The sequence below is a fragment of the Poecilia reticulata genome, chromosome 19 (assembly GCF_904066995.2).
Source record: "Poecilia reticulata chromosome 19, P_reticulata-male-v2, whole genome shotgun sequence".
In the NCBI taxonomy this organism is placed as follows: Eukaryota; Metazoa; Chordata; class Actinopteri; order Cyprinodontiformes; family Poeciliidae; genus Poecilia; species Poecilia reticulata.
Window position 1 is genome coordinate 16,820,138 of NC_088848.1, and position 14,115 is coordinate 16,834,252.

The window sequence follows — 14,115 nt, forward strand, 5'->3', positions numbered from 1 at the left end:
TCACACGTGTGGTCAGTGTGTGGGTTGGCATGGAAAGCTTTTTTTTTTTTTTTTTTTTCTCCCCACATTTGAGGGGATGGTTAGTTTTGATTTTTGACGTTAGGCTTTGTGTAGTAATTATGATCAGTCAGTAAATTACCAGCGACGAGAATGAGATTTTGAAATGAGAAATGAATGAGAAATTGAGGGTTTATGTATATATGAACCCATTTGTGGTTTTCTAATTCCCCTTACATTCATGCTAATTTTGATGACCGGTGGTCAATCATCAACCTATGTGGACCATTCAACCCAAATGGTCATGTTACAAGTTCTTTTATTGATTTCTCACGTGAATGGCTCAGTTTGTCCCTGTTGTCACTGAGTTGCAAATGATGCAGTTCTGTTTTTGTGATTGTATTTTTTTTTCAACACTTTTATGCCTTTTGGGGAATCCCTGCCATCTTTTAAATGCGGGTGTTGTTGTTTCATAAGCTTTATTGGCAGCATAACGACATCTCTGACTGCAGAGCCAAAAATCACATTTCTCAATTTTAGCGGGCCACGTTTCACCGTGTAGTTTGTCGCTACTGTTTTTTTTGGCCAACCCAACTCTATAGAAATTCACAAAAATCTCTTCCAATATAGCTAAAGTGATTGTATTATCATGAAATCACTTCTTTTTCATCCAGACTGATGACAGTTGCCATTTTACATCCTGCATCTTTTCCCAACAATCTCACAAACCGCCTTCATCTTTGCGTCGACGAGCTTCGTCACAGCTTATCGTCTCCTCCCTGAGACGATAAGTTTCCTCCTCCTTTGACCTTTCCCTCTGAACTCTCTCCAACCAGGTGTCCAACCTCTACCTCTACGACAGCGTGCTGATGCTGGCCAACGCTTTCTACAGGAAGCTGGAGGACAGGAAGTGGCACAGCATGGCGAGCCTAAACTGCATCAGGAAGTCGACCAAGCCGTGGAACGGAGGCTGGTCAATGCTGGAGACCATTCAGAAGGTAAAGCATGACGCCCTGACCTTCATCATTTAGCTTCATTCAGTTCTCTGATTTTCTTCAATTACTTCATGTTTGAAGGGTGTAATCAGTGTTGTGCATTGTTGCACTCAATGTACTTATTATGTTCCTTTCTTTTAGGGGGGGTGGGTACGTGTATATAGGTGTCAGGAATAAAAACTCTAATATATGCATTCCTGATCTTTACTTTTTGTTGGATATTGTGTAAGTTAGACCATTAGTTTTAAATGAGCTGAATCTCCGTCAGAAATTTTTGCTTCCTGCAAACAGAAACGTGTTTGTAAATTTAGCCACATTAAAATGTAGTGTGTGGGTAGACTGTAAAAAAAACAAAAAAACATAAACAACTGACATAAAGCAGAATAGAAAAACTACTAATTACCACAAGACAGTGGTAATTAGCACTGCCTTGTGCTAATTGCTACAAGACAGTAAATACCATTATCACCTATAAATCGCATTTTGCTTTAATAAGACAATTTAATTACAATGTGTAATTACATACTAATTTGTACAGAAATTTGTGATTTCACAAGAAATTTCACAGATGTGATTGAGCCTAATTTAAAATGGGAGAATTTTATTTATTTATTTATGCACAGCTGTTGCCTTGCAGCAAGAAGGTTCTGGGTTCGATTCCCGGCTCTGGTCTTTCTGCATGGAGTTTGCATGTTCTCCCTGTGCATGTGTGGGTTTTCTCCGGGTACTCCGGTTTCCTCCCACAGTCCAAAAACATGACTGTCAGGTTAATTTGCCTCTCCAAAATTGTCCCGAGGTGTGAGAGTGTGTGTGCGTGGATGTTTGTCCTGTGTGTCTCTGTGTTGCCCTGCGACAGACTGGCGACCTGTCCAGGGTGACCCCGCCTCTCGCCCGGTACGCTAGCTGGAGATAGGCACCAGCAACCCTCCCGACCCCACCGAGGGACAAGGGTGTAAGAAAATGGATGGATGGATGGATGGATTTGTCCATCACATGCGGATGGTAACAAGACACAGAATAAATCACCTCCAGTTAGCAGAAGCTGAATCGAACCTGAACTGTAAACATGACACTGATGTGAAACCTGATTCTGATGCGTCTCATAATTCCAGCCGGGCTTTCGTTCTGATGCTCTAATTGGTAAAAAAAAGCTTTTCAGCCGTGCTGATTAGTCCCTGAGAGCAAAATGTGCAGCTTGTTATTGAAAAAAAAACAAACAAAAAAACAGCAATTTGGGTCTTTGACGTGTATCAAAGTAACAACCGCAGAGCTTGTTAGGGTCATTCCTGTTTTTCTAAAACACTCATAAAGGTAACACCGAGGAGACGATTTCACAATGCAGTCAAACATAAAATATAATTCGATACCGATGAAAGATACAAAACTCCAGGTAATGAAGGAGTTCTACGCTGAGCCTGATTTCATGCGGACATCGTGTTTTTTGTTGTTGCGTGTTACTTTTGATGCAGCTGCTCACTGTGAATACTGACAGCATCGCTGAATTATTGGTGCATTCAATTGACCTCAAATATTCAATGTTTGGCTTGATTTCTTACTACATAATGAAGAAACACGACCTTCGTTGTCCAGGTACACACTCCCAGTCTGGCTTTTTTTTTTTTTTTTAGCTTCCAAGAAAAACTTTAAATTCCTGGCAGTTCAACTTGCAATAAAACAAAACAAAACAAAACAAAAACAAATAAAACAATGATTGAAGGTTGAGAGGTTTAACTGTTAAAGAAGCAAAGCCTGAAATCAAATTGCTTGTTTTCAGTGGAACTTGATCCTGATTATATCTCAGCCTTTTCTTGAAAAAGGGCCGTGCCTCTTACACCCTTTTAAAAGCTCTCTTGGCCTATGTAGTGTGAAAGCGCTGAAATGTGACAACTTAACTAGAAATTACAAAAAGCAAATCATTTTATTTATAAATCTAAGAGATGAATTTCAATTAGTCCAAAATTTGCTGCTGGTGCAGCTCTACATATTTATTATTCTGAAGAAAATCTTTTGACCTTCAACTTTTGATTGGGGGCATTTTATTCTGATTTTCAATAAAGACATTCTTTCCTAAATTACTGTGCTCCTGGTGTATTGTCCGAATTTTTTGTTTCTACATTCAATCAAAGTCAAGAGGTTTTACTCTTGTGTCCGACTCAAATTTTGCTCAGACTTTCCGTCTCACTACTTTGCTGATGAGGGACTGTGACAGAGGGCAAGATGAGTTGTGTCACATAATGTTACATTTAGCTGAGGAAATGTTTGTGGAAGTGATTGAGGAACAGACGGACGGATGGCGGGCAGGTTTTTACAGAAAGCCCTTCTGAGCCCCAGACGTCTCTCCTGGCAACACCACAGTTGACCTTTACGCCCAACATTGGGTCATTTAGTCTTCTGCCTGTTGTGATGACTGTCTTCAGTCTTACTTCACATGCAATAGGAGCTACCGTAGGTCATCGGATTGACATTTTACCCACAGCCTTTCCATGGAACAGACAACATGAACTGAACAAGTTTATCAACTTCTTGTGATAGTTTTCATGGCGTCTTCTATCACTGCAAAAACTCTTCAGAAAGACCGAGAGGAGTACAGAAAACGGCTGGCTCATCTTTAGCTTATGAAGCAAACCTACCCGTATTCTGATGTTTATGTTTTGGACCAAATGTTTACATGCACTATAAAAAATATACTACCTTAACTACAGCTTGATTGACATCATGACTTGAGCTGCTGATGTATTTTAAGGCAACACCTTGCTAGTGACATTGTGACATTATTAAGGAAAAAAATTGTGGATCCCCAGAAGAGCAATTTATCCTTGGGTGGTATTTTCAGATGCCTGAAGGTGCCATCTTCTTCAGATTCAAATAATTGTACACAGGTAGAAGCAGCCTGGGAATATTAAGTCAACATGGCTCTAAGGAAGGAAACTTGTTCTGCGCCCAGAAGAAAAGTCTTACGATGTGTGTATGTTAACCCCAGACGAGAAGCAGACTTTGTGAAAATGCTAGTAAAGTAACGTGCCAAGAAGTTAAAGTTTCGCACAGATGGGTCTTCCAAATAGATACGGACCCCCAATTAAATAAATAAATGGTCAATTGTCCTGGTTTTGGACAGAGCTGGATTTTAAATGTTGACAGTGCGAAAACCGTTTTTGTGGATGTAAGACAACCTTCTTGAAGAATTTATGCTTAGATTTGTCTGAGACCGGGGGCCGTACGCAGTGAGTCACTATTAAGCAGGTTCGGCGTCTTTCAGTTGACCAGCAGGTTCAAGATGTTTCCTGCGAGGATGATTGAGTTGCTGTCATTTCCGTGACTTCTGACAGAGTCCAACAATCTCATGAAAAAGAGCCTGTGACTAACTTTAGACCAAAACTATTTAAAACAAGGCGCAGATGTGACGGAGGAGTTATTATTAAGTAAGATTTGCTAAATTAAATGTATTTAAAATTTCTAACAATCAACTTGATAATTATATTTTCATTTAATTAATTTATAAATTTTTTAACCCGGATTAATCGTCATTTCTTTTGAAAAGTCCAGTAAACAAGCGAGGCGGACATGTTTGATAAAGTGATACGGTTAAATACTGCTGACCGTTTCGTTTTTTTTTACCATCCTCTCCTCTCTCGCCCTCTCCCTGCTCCTCCGTCGTTTCAGGGGAACATCACAGGTCTGACAGGAGTCATGGACTTTAAGGAGAGCGGCTCAAACTCCCACGTCCAGTTTGAGATCCTCGGCTCCAGTTTCAGCGAGACCTTCGGCAAAGACATCAAAAGGGTAAGTTCGCGTAAAGTTGGAATTGAACCTGAACATGTCCCGCTGCACAGCCGTCACTTTTAGTTGCCTCGCCGTGTGACACGGTCGGCCTGTTTTAGGAAACCTTTTCACAAACGTCGCGGTTCTCCAAATCCCTGCAGGTTGCATTGGCACAGAGCTTGACAGCACTGCCTTATTCTGGACAAAGGAGCGCTGCTGGCTGTTTTTGTTGTCATTACAGTTGAACGTCATTACGCCTGTTGAGATGTAATGTAGTGATGCATTACATCCAGGGGTCACAGGGGGACATGCACCTGGTGTTTCTGTTCTTTTGAAGATTGAATGTTTAATACCTGAAGCTTTCGAAGGGTCAATGCAGCAGATCACTGTAAACTTTTATTCCCTCAAACTACATTCGCACTTCAATTTTCTGAGCTAAAATTCTGACAAGGAGAGAATTGCAACAAAGTGAAGGTCAACTTTTTTACGTATCGTTATCTCAAATTTAAAGACCAAGTCAAGTCTCTGAATGTTGAAATGATTTATACCATCTAGAAATCAGGAATTAATAACTCAAATAGTCTCCATCAAGGCCTGAATGGATCATGTTTAGTTTATTTTTATTTAATTTCCATTTGGGATCAATAAAGTATTTTTGAATTTTGAATGTGTTCCACATGCCACCTAATGAGGAGATCACGATATTCCACTTCTTTAAAACTACAAACCAGGATTTATGGAAATCTATACATTTTACTAGACGACTTATAATATGTCAGGTTGCCATGAATGTCTTAACGTATCTGAGAATGTCTGAGCTTGTTTTCTGGTGTGTTTTTGGGGTAGATGTGAAACAATACACACGTTTCTCAAACGACTGCTTGTACCAAACTGGTCTTGTGACAAGATGGCTGCTGTGACTAGAAGAAGGGACGAGTTAGGTGACTTGGGCCATGTGTTTACTGGCGCTTCAGCACATGCTATTAAGAAGACATAATGAAAAAGGAAATAACTGGAGCCGTGGTTGCACCAGATTATACAAATTTGAGATTTGAGATGAAATTAAGCATTTTAACAACATTAACCTAGGAATAATTGACACATTTTAGAATTTAATGAACACATTTTAATTTGTAGCAGATATTTAAATGAGATCATGCTGTTTTCAGACGCAACAGGTGAGGACTGGTGTTCCAGTTAAACCTTTTTGTGGAAAACAACTGATTCTTTGCAGCAACAGTTCTGCACAACATGCAACATCAGACCAGAACAATAAATATCCGCAGTTGTTGTGTGTCATTTTAAGAAACAATCACAATCCTGATATTTTTATTTATTTTTTTCCCCATGAGTCTCAACCATTGGATCCCCATTAGTGCCTCGTGGGACCCACAGTTGTTGACTTACCCATTATTTATGCAGCAGTGAGCACAAACACTTGTCAGTTCATTAATTTTCCAATCATTGAAAAAGTTGTTGAACCATGTTACGGTAACCTTGATGAAAAGCGTTCGCGTTCGGATCCGTACACAGTCATCCATTGCCATCAAACCACTTAGTGCTTAACAGGACGAATGAGATTTTAATTAACAATCAGAAGAATTTTGTTCCATCCACCCTGTAAATACACAAAGATGCTATCTTTCCGTGGCTTTACCGATTTGCGAAATATAATTAAACCCTGCAAGACATCGCTGCATCTCCGAGCATCACATTGACCGTCCAGTGATATGCTTTACAAGTCTGAGATAATAGAAACTTGATTATGTTGTGCAATAATGGAACTTATGATTAACTTCTGTCGCCCACAAAACCCACTAATTCAATCAGTCTCGTTTTCTCTGATGGCGCGTAAGATCTCATAGTGCTATTATGTTCGGCACTGGAGGGCATGTTAGTGCAGGGTTTTTAATTATGACATGCAAAGCTGCATTGGTTCAATCACTTTGTAAAAAAATAATAATAAAAAAAGCACAACCTTCAGCCAATACTATGAACCAATGTCCTTGTATGAGTTGTTTTAACTGGTCATAAAAAAGAAAACATTTCAGACATGATCCACTTAATAGCCAAAAAATGGTTGCAAATGGGGAAATTGACAAACATGCTTGTGATAATGTGCTGAAGACGAAATGTCGGAAACGGCGTCTTAAAGAGACGGAGACTCAAATTCACAGCATCAAATTACAAAGTCAAATTTCTTTCAAGCTATGTTTGGTATACGCAGCATTTTTGTAACAACTGAAGGTGACACAGTTGCTTTTGTGCTAGGAAAATATGCAGTACTGTCGTTTTTAAGGCAAGTACACCAAAAGACCTAGAGGAAAAAGAATAAACATGCTGTAATAGTAATATAACAAAAGATATAAATGTTTGAAAGAGAACTGACTGGAAAAGAACTCAAGAACAGGAAAATAAAAATGGAGTTAAAGGAAAGAAAATATGAACGGAATGAAAAAGAGTAGAAAAGGGTAAGAAAAAAAAAAGGAATGTAAATACGGGCTGAGAGGAATGAGAATGTTGTAAAAGGATAAGTCATGTGGAAATATTAAGCTGTGGGGGCATAAAGTGAAGGATCAAAGTAAATAAGAATTTGAAAGTAAAATAAAATCCGAATGAAAATTGAAAAAGTGTTATGGGAAGACCCAAAGAAAAACGACAGTGCACTAACAATCACCGAGGCAAAGGGAAGAGCAGCAGGTGGATGTAAACAGTGCAGAGGAGCTGGTAATATAATAAAGAACAGGTGGTAAAATGTACACAAACAAAATGAATGAAAATTAGCGGTAGAAAGTATGGACATGGCAGCAGCAGACGACGCAAAAATAAAATACAATACGGAAATGGGAGCTGGCAACAACAGAGACGAACAAATTCCAATTGGAAGAGAGGAAATGAAGGGGGAAAAAACCGAAAAGCTGTAAAGACAAAGCAGAACAAGAGTACATTAACAACACCATCAGAGAGGTTTACACATTTTTCAGTTTTTTTTCTAACAATAAAAATAAGTTTGCAGTTGAATGCAGGATCAGGGACCACATGTAAATGGAAATCTCTTTTTAACAGTTATTTATTTATTTGGTCACATAAGACATTCACAGAAATGCTGTTGCTGTTTTGGCCGTGTGTCTAACAATTCAGATGATTTATCATCCCGCAGGAAGTGTGTGTCAGCGGAGCACACACTCGCACACTGAGTTGCTGCTGCTGCAGTAATCAAGATTTAATCACCTGGCTTCTCTTTGAGTTATGACTCCCTCTGGGTTGCATAATGGGCGTTATGAGAATGCAGGTCCGCTGCTACACATGCGTGTTTGTGCACATGCTGCTACATTAATACAGTCATATTAAGACACCGACACACACACGCACTGCGCAGACCTCACACTCTGCATATATTCTAAACAAATTTAACAAATGGATATTAAAACACAGCACATTTTGCATCAATTATGTGACATTCATTTGCATTCAGCTTTGGAAACGCTGATGGCTTTTGTGTCGTTTCTTTGGTTTTCAAACATCCGTTTTCAGGCTCAAAACACGGCGTGTTGTGCGGGAACTTCTGAAGCACCTGCTCCCAGTTATCTCAGCTTGCAGCTGAACCCGGCCTTTAATTTGTAGGCCACCTAAAACCAGATTAACGCAACATCATCCAAAAGGGTTTCTAGCACAAAAAGCTCCTGGCCCCCCCACCCCGAGTGGACCAAATAGCTGATAGGATTTAGCTTTTTATTTTGGTTTGACAAGACTAGTTATGACACTACACAAGCGATACGACTTTAAAATCAAATGAGGAGGACTTCCTTAAATGTTTTGGTAGCCTTGCTACTCTGGAGCATACAGGGGTTTTAACACCATGCCAAGGCTAGAAGCAACAAACTTAAGAGGGGCAACTGCAGCTTCCTTTAGTCTATTTACAGCTTGTCTGAAGTCTAGCGTCCTACAGATACAAAGCAACTTGCTGAGTTTTGACATTGGTGCCCCTGACCTTATCTCCAAACCCAAGGACACATCACATAACTTTTAAAGTCGTCACAGACTTACTTTGAAAGGGCCTAGGTGTTCAGACTAACAGACTGAAAGTCAGGAAATACATGCTTAATAACCACACCTGCTGAGAAATCGCAGATTATGGAATCTTATCGGATCAAGAAAAGCTAGCTGAACACATCAAACTCTTTTGGAAACTTGTGCACAGAATATACATACCAGCAGCTGGCAGTAAAAGAATATATTCTCAGTGTAAAGACAAGTTATATTTCTGCTACACTGCATAAAATTAACTAGATACAATTTAAGATGTGCTAAGTTTAACCCACAAATAAATCTGATTTGGATAGTATTGACTCCATTGTATTGCTTGTTATGCCCATTTTGTGAGTGGTTTGGTGTCACTCATAAGCAGACATTGTAGATAAATAGCATAATTGCGTTGAAACACAACCAGACAACAAACACGCTGCGTTAATCAGGCTGATTACTATTGAAATTACAAACTCCTGCTGCTGTTTTTCTTGGGGGGGGGCAGACGATATACCAAACGAGTGTCCGTCCTGTACGTCGGACGTTTTATACGCCACTTGTCCGATTTCTCTGATCCAAAGCCAAGAGTGAGCCATGCGTCTTATCCAGCATCATTACTTATGCTGCTTCCAGAGTGAATCCGTTTGGCGGGAGAGAATGATGACGACGACGAGAGTCGAGCTCAAACGGAAAAGTTTTATAGAGTTTGCGGCGTGTGGGTAGGTGTTTTTCTGTGGCCAGCAGTGAGTTATCAGCTTCTCGCTCTCATTATGTGCACACGCTCCATTCATTTTCCCCCTACAGTGTTCGCCTTATCCCAATCTCCATCTCCATCTTTGCGCGCCGCTCTCGGCTCTGCTCACCCCTCGTAAGGCCATTCCTCAAAGCAAATTTTCCCCGTAGATGAAACGCCACTCCCCTCCCAATCCTCCCCCCTACACACACACACACACACACCTCCACTTTCCACCTTCACATCAGACCTGATGGAGATTGAAATGTTATTTCCCTGTTTCCCTGAGAAACTTGTACGTCTGAGGTCTGGTCTTTCAAACCTCCTCCCACGTGCCCATCCCATCCGTCCTCGTCTTTCCCATCTCGTTCACTTCTGATGCGTCGTCCCACCAATTTGTTGTCGGTAAATCGCCCTCCTGCAACCGACGGAGAAAGAAAACTGGTATTTTTTTTCCCCTTTTCCCCACCCCATCCTCTTCAGATGGCAGCGTGTCAGAAGACATTATGCTCTCGCCCACTTTTCTCAGAGGGAGTGTCTGCGAGTGGCTGTTTTTAATCAGACGCCGGACGGCCTCTGGGATGACTGCGGCAGACAGATAACCTCTCCAACTTTTAATAGGGCCAGATTTAGTTCCAGCGGGTTTCAAACTCCGATCTGAGAACTCTCAAGAGCCCATCGCAGAAAGTAAAAAAAAAAAATAAAAAAAATGGGAGAATTGAAGAACTCTCCAATTATGGCGAAATTAGATGATTAGTCCGCTCGCCGGTGGATTTGTGTGCTGCTGTTCATCCTTTAATAGACGACGCAACTCCAGCATCTCCTCAGCCTCTCCAGTGTTTAATTTATATTCCGCCAGCTGCGCTTTCCCTCGCAATCAGCAGTCATCCGCTTGTGCGTTTATTTGGCCGACGTAGACAAATGTTTGCGCTGACCTTAAATAATAAATGCAAGGCGTCGTCCATAAGAGCCGCTGTGTTTTAAATGAAACATACTGAGCCTATGAATGGCAGAGTATATCATGATCAATGCATGTTTACATCTTTTCGTCCCTCCGCCTCATCTTTGTTGCTGCCGACACTTTTCTTTCTCTTGTACTTTTCACAAAGGAGCACAGGAGCTTTGTGTTATTTTGCCGAGGACAGAAATTACCCACCCATTTGTCTATAATGGGTCCCGCATTGTTACCGTCTCCTCAGAAATGAATCCATTAGAAACGTTGGAGAACGAAAATGAGACTCGGTCGGTGCTAATTTCAAATCCCCGAGGTAATTTGAAGTCGTTAACAACAATTTGTGCCTTTGAAAACTAGAAGCTTGCTAATTTCTATGAATAATACATTGAACAAGATAGATATTTTGTTCCTTTTTCATTTTTTGCTTTCAAAGCGGCAAAGATGGAGTCCTTTTTTTTTTTTTTCCTCATAGGCGTGGGCAGTGATGAATGGCTCCTGAGCTCTTGGACATCCTATAAAGAGACACCAAATTAGGTTCGCTGATAATAGCAGAACAGAAAATGAAAAAGCTGTGAGAAAACAGACAAAAAAAAGAGAAAAGAAAACAGATGTAATGTTTGGCTTTCAAGAGAAACCAGATAGAAAAACATCAGCTGGGTCGCAGCTTTCGTTTGCTAACCAGCATCGGTGTGCCTCAGAGGAACACGGTGTTAGGTGAGAGGATTCTCAAATAAAGTTTTGGAAAGTTTGACTTTGTGGAACTCAAACTTTCTGGGACAGCAAAACAAAATTAAGAAAGAGAGATTTATATCTGCCAATATATTGGTACTAAATCATAATGAGAAAAAATTGATTTCTGCTGCATTTTGAGTGAAATTGAATGGTTTTCTCTTATAAATTTAAACTATAAACGACTTCCAGGAGCATAGCGTTCAATAAAAAAAACAAACTGTAGGTTTAACATAGAGAACAGAATTGGTTAATATACTTCAAAGAATGTTTCTACTTTCCAGAGCGTGCTAATTTACACCCAGGTAGCTCAGTCAAATTTAGTTTTCAACGCTGTAGAATTTTAGGAAATTAAATAGCTAATTATTGAACTGCAAACTATTAGATTTCGATAACCGTGAACATTGGTGTCGATATTTTTGATATTTTTCAGGATGGCCTTACGGAGCCACAGAGAACTGATGCAAAGCATGACTTGTGCATGTTATTTTGGGCATTTTAAGTAAGGATTGCTTCTGGAAATCTTTCATGGTTCACGGTGGGGAAGCCTTGAGGCAGCTGCAGTTATTCATGCAAAGATTATACCTGAAAGTCTGTCTTTGGAACCTCTTTGGACTTCTCCCAGATAAAACCAGAGGAGAAACCTTAGAGACCACTGAAGCATAGAGGCGGAAGATGTGTAGCACATAAATGAAAATGAAATTTTTTATCAAATGTTTTCTCCCTTGTTTTGTAAAGAATCATGTGGATGTCCAGGATACTCTATCCTACTAACCGGGATGGTGGTTTTTAGTTGAGTTGAAATCAACGGTAAAGTTTGTGCAAAAACATTTGAGCGGAATCGAAAGTTCTGAATAGTTTCACTTTTTTATCTGACAGAATAACTTTTTGGTTGCTAAATTATATTTTTATAATCCATGTGAAAATCAGCAATGTGCCACCAGTTAACCATCAGAGAATCAGATCCACCTTTAAGCTCAGTCTACCAATAACCAACCAATTAATTCAGTTATTTCATGACGTTATTATTTGCTTTTATGATGTTGACAGAAACCTTCTGCCTTCTTCTGGACAGGAATTGGAAAATTAACGTGTTTGCTTAAACACAGTGCATCGTCTTCTCACCAGTGTGTTTCTGTTGGGCATATTAAAGAAATAAATTCAATTCAACACTTCTGGTAGTGAATGTTTGAAAGGGATTAAAGCAGATTTGTGTTTTTGTATGCAGCAGCAGGTATGTCCAGTAAAGCAAACTGGTTTGAGAATCCCAGTCTCTCCTGTTTTTTTGTTTTTCTTTTAATCTGCTTTCTTGTTGGCTTTTTGACTCTGGTTACTGAAATAAGAACGATACCAGCTGCGTTACCGTCAACAAGCTGCCGATGTATAGTAACTCTTCCTAAGCATGAGCAGGGATAAAGTGAGCTCCCTGTGTGTCTGTTAACAGACACTTCTTGGAGAGAAGAAAACAAAAACCTCAGCTGTATCAGTCAGAATTGGTTTTGAACACTAATATGGTTGTTCTTTATTTCTGCCCAGATCAAAATAACTCACACCACTTTAAGGTAATATTGATCAGATACTTGGGAAAAATAAAATAAAATGGCAGCTCAGTTAATTTGAACTCGTTTCCCTATTTCTTTCTCTTTATTTTTCAAATGCTGTATATCATAATTTTAAATTATGCTGGTTAGTTGTTCAGCATTTTCAAAAATTTCTCCCTGTAAAAGTCCAATTAAAACAAGTGTTCCTGCTATGCTAGCGCTGCTCTAACACCCTCACCCCCACCGGTCGATGTTAAGTTGAAGATAAAAGGAAGTGGAAAAATAACTTATGAAAACACACACAACAGTGAAGTCATTGTCTCTCACAGTGTGAAGCTCGGTGAGCATTAGAAACATCAAATAGCTCTTTCATCGGACATTGTTGTGTTCAAAGAAACGAGGACAGCAGAGAGGAAAGTTCTGAATTACAACATGGTAAATACTATCGCTTATCAGTAGCTGCGTTTGCATTGCGGGTGTGTGTAAAAGTATATCGATATACCAAATAAAACACCTACAATTTCCCAATTGTAATGTTTCCATTATATATATATATATATATATATATATAAGAAACACAATTAAAATCACACATGAATAGGTTTGTTCAGGCAATAAGTCATAAAAGAAACATGCTGCCTGCCACTTCCTGTCGTCTTCTTCTTCGTCTTTTCTGCCAATAGCAACGTCCGGTTGTTGATCACATGACTTGTGCGGAAAAAGTGTTCACATTGCAGTCTTGCTAAGTACACTGATTTCAAAACAGCCGAAAAACCACCTCGTCCTACCGCAAAAAGGTTTTTAAAATTTTTAGACCAGGAGTTTTTTTTTGTTGTTGTTGTTGTTTGTTCTTATTTACAAATTGCCGTTTCTCCATTAAACAAAATGTATATATGGTCAATAGAAATGCAGCTAGTGTCATGTTTGGTTTTAAACCAACACATAGAAGCTATTTTACTTTGACACATAGTTAATTATGTTTTACTATTTCTTATATTGTGTCCACTGCTCTCTTCAAAATAACTGACATCTTTGTTGCTCTTCTTTATCAAAAGTATTTACCGTACGTTCACATAGACTCAAACTCGCCTGCTGTCAATGCTGCTTCTAGTGTAAGCTCTGCACTGGTGGCATCATGATTCCATTAAAAACATTCTCGCTAACAGCTGCGTCTCCCTGCAATCGTTCTTCTCCGCAACATAATTAAAAGTCGGTGCAAAAGCCTCACCGCTTTAACTCAGTCAGTTCAAGTCGCTCTGTAAGTTATTGCCAGGTAAATAAGTGTTTAGTGCAGCACAAAGCACAAAAGAAATGGCTTCTGCACACGGGAAGCCTCGCTCTGCCAGAAGAAGCATTACAGACGCAGCCCACGCTGTCGGA

General features: G+C 39.7%; 1 protein-coding gene across 1 annotated transcript in view; it reads left to right on the top strand.

The window, feature by feature from the left end:
• The window catches only part of grid1b (glutamate receptor, ionotropic, delta 1b), a 437,216-nt gene that overhangs the window by 376,311 nt on the left and 46,790 nt on the right, over positions 1–14,115 (top strand). Inside the window, exons 8-9 of the mRNA XM_081601023.1 lie at positions 834–995; positions 4,653–4,772. Of these exons, the coding sequence (XP_081457149.1) occupies positions 834–995; positions 4,653–4,772 (282 nt within the window). The remainder of the gene's footprint in view (positions 1–833; positions 996–4,652; positions 4,773–14,115) is intronic.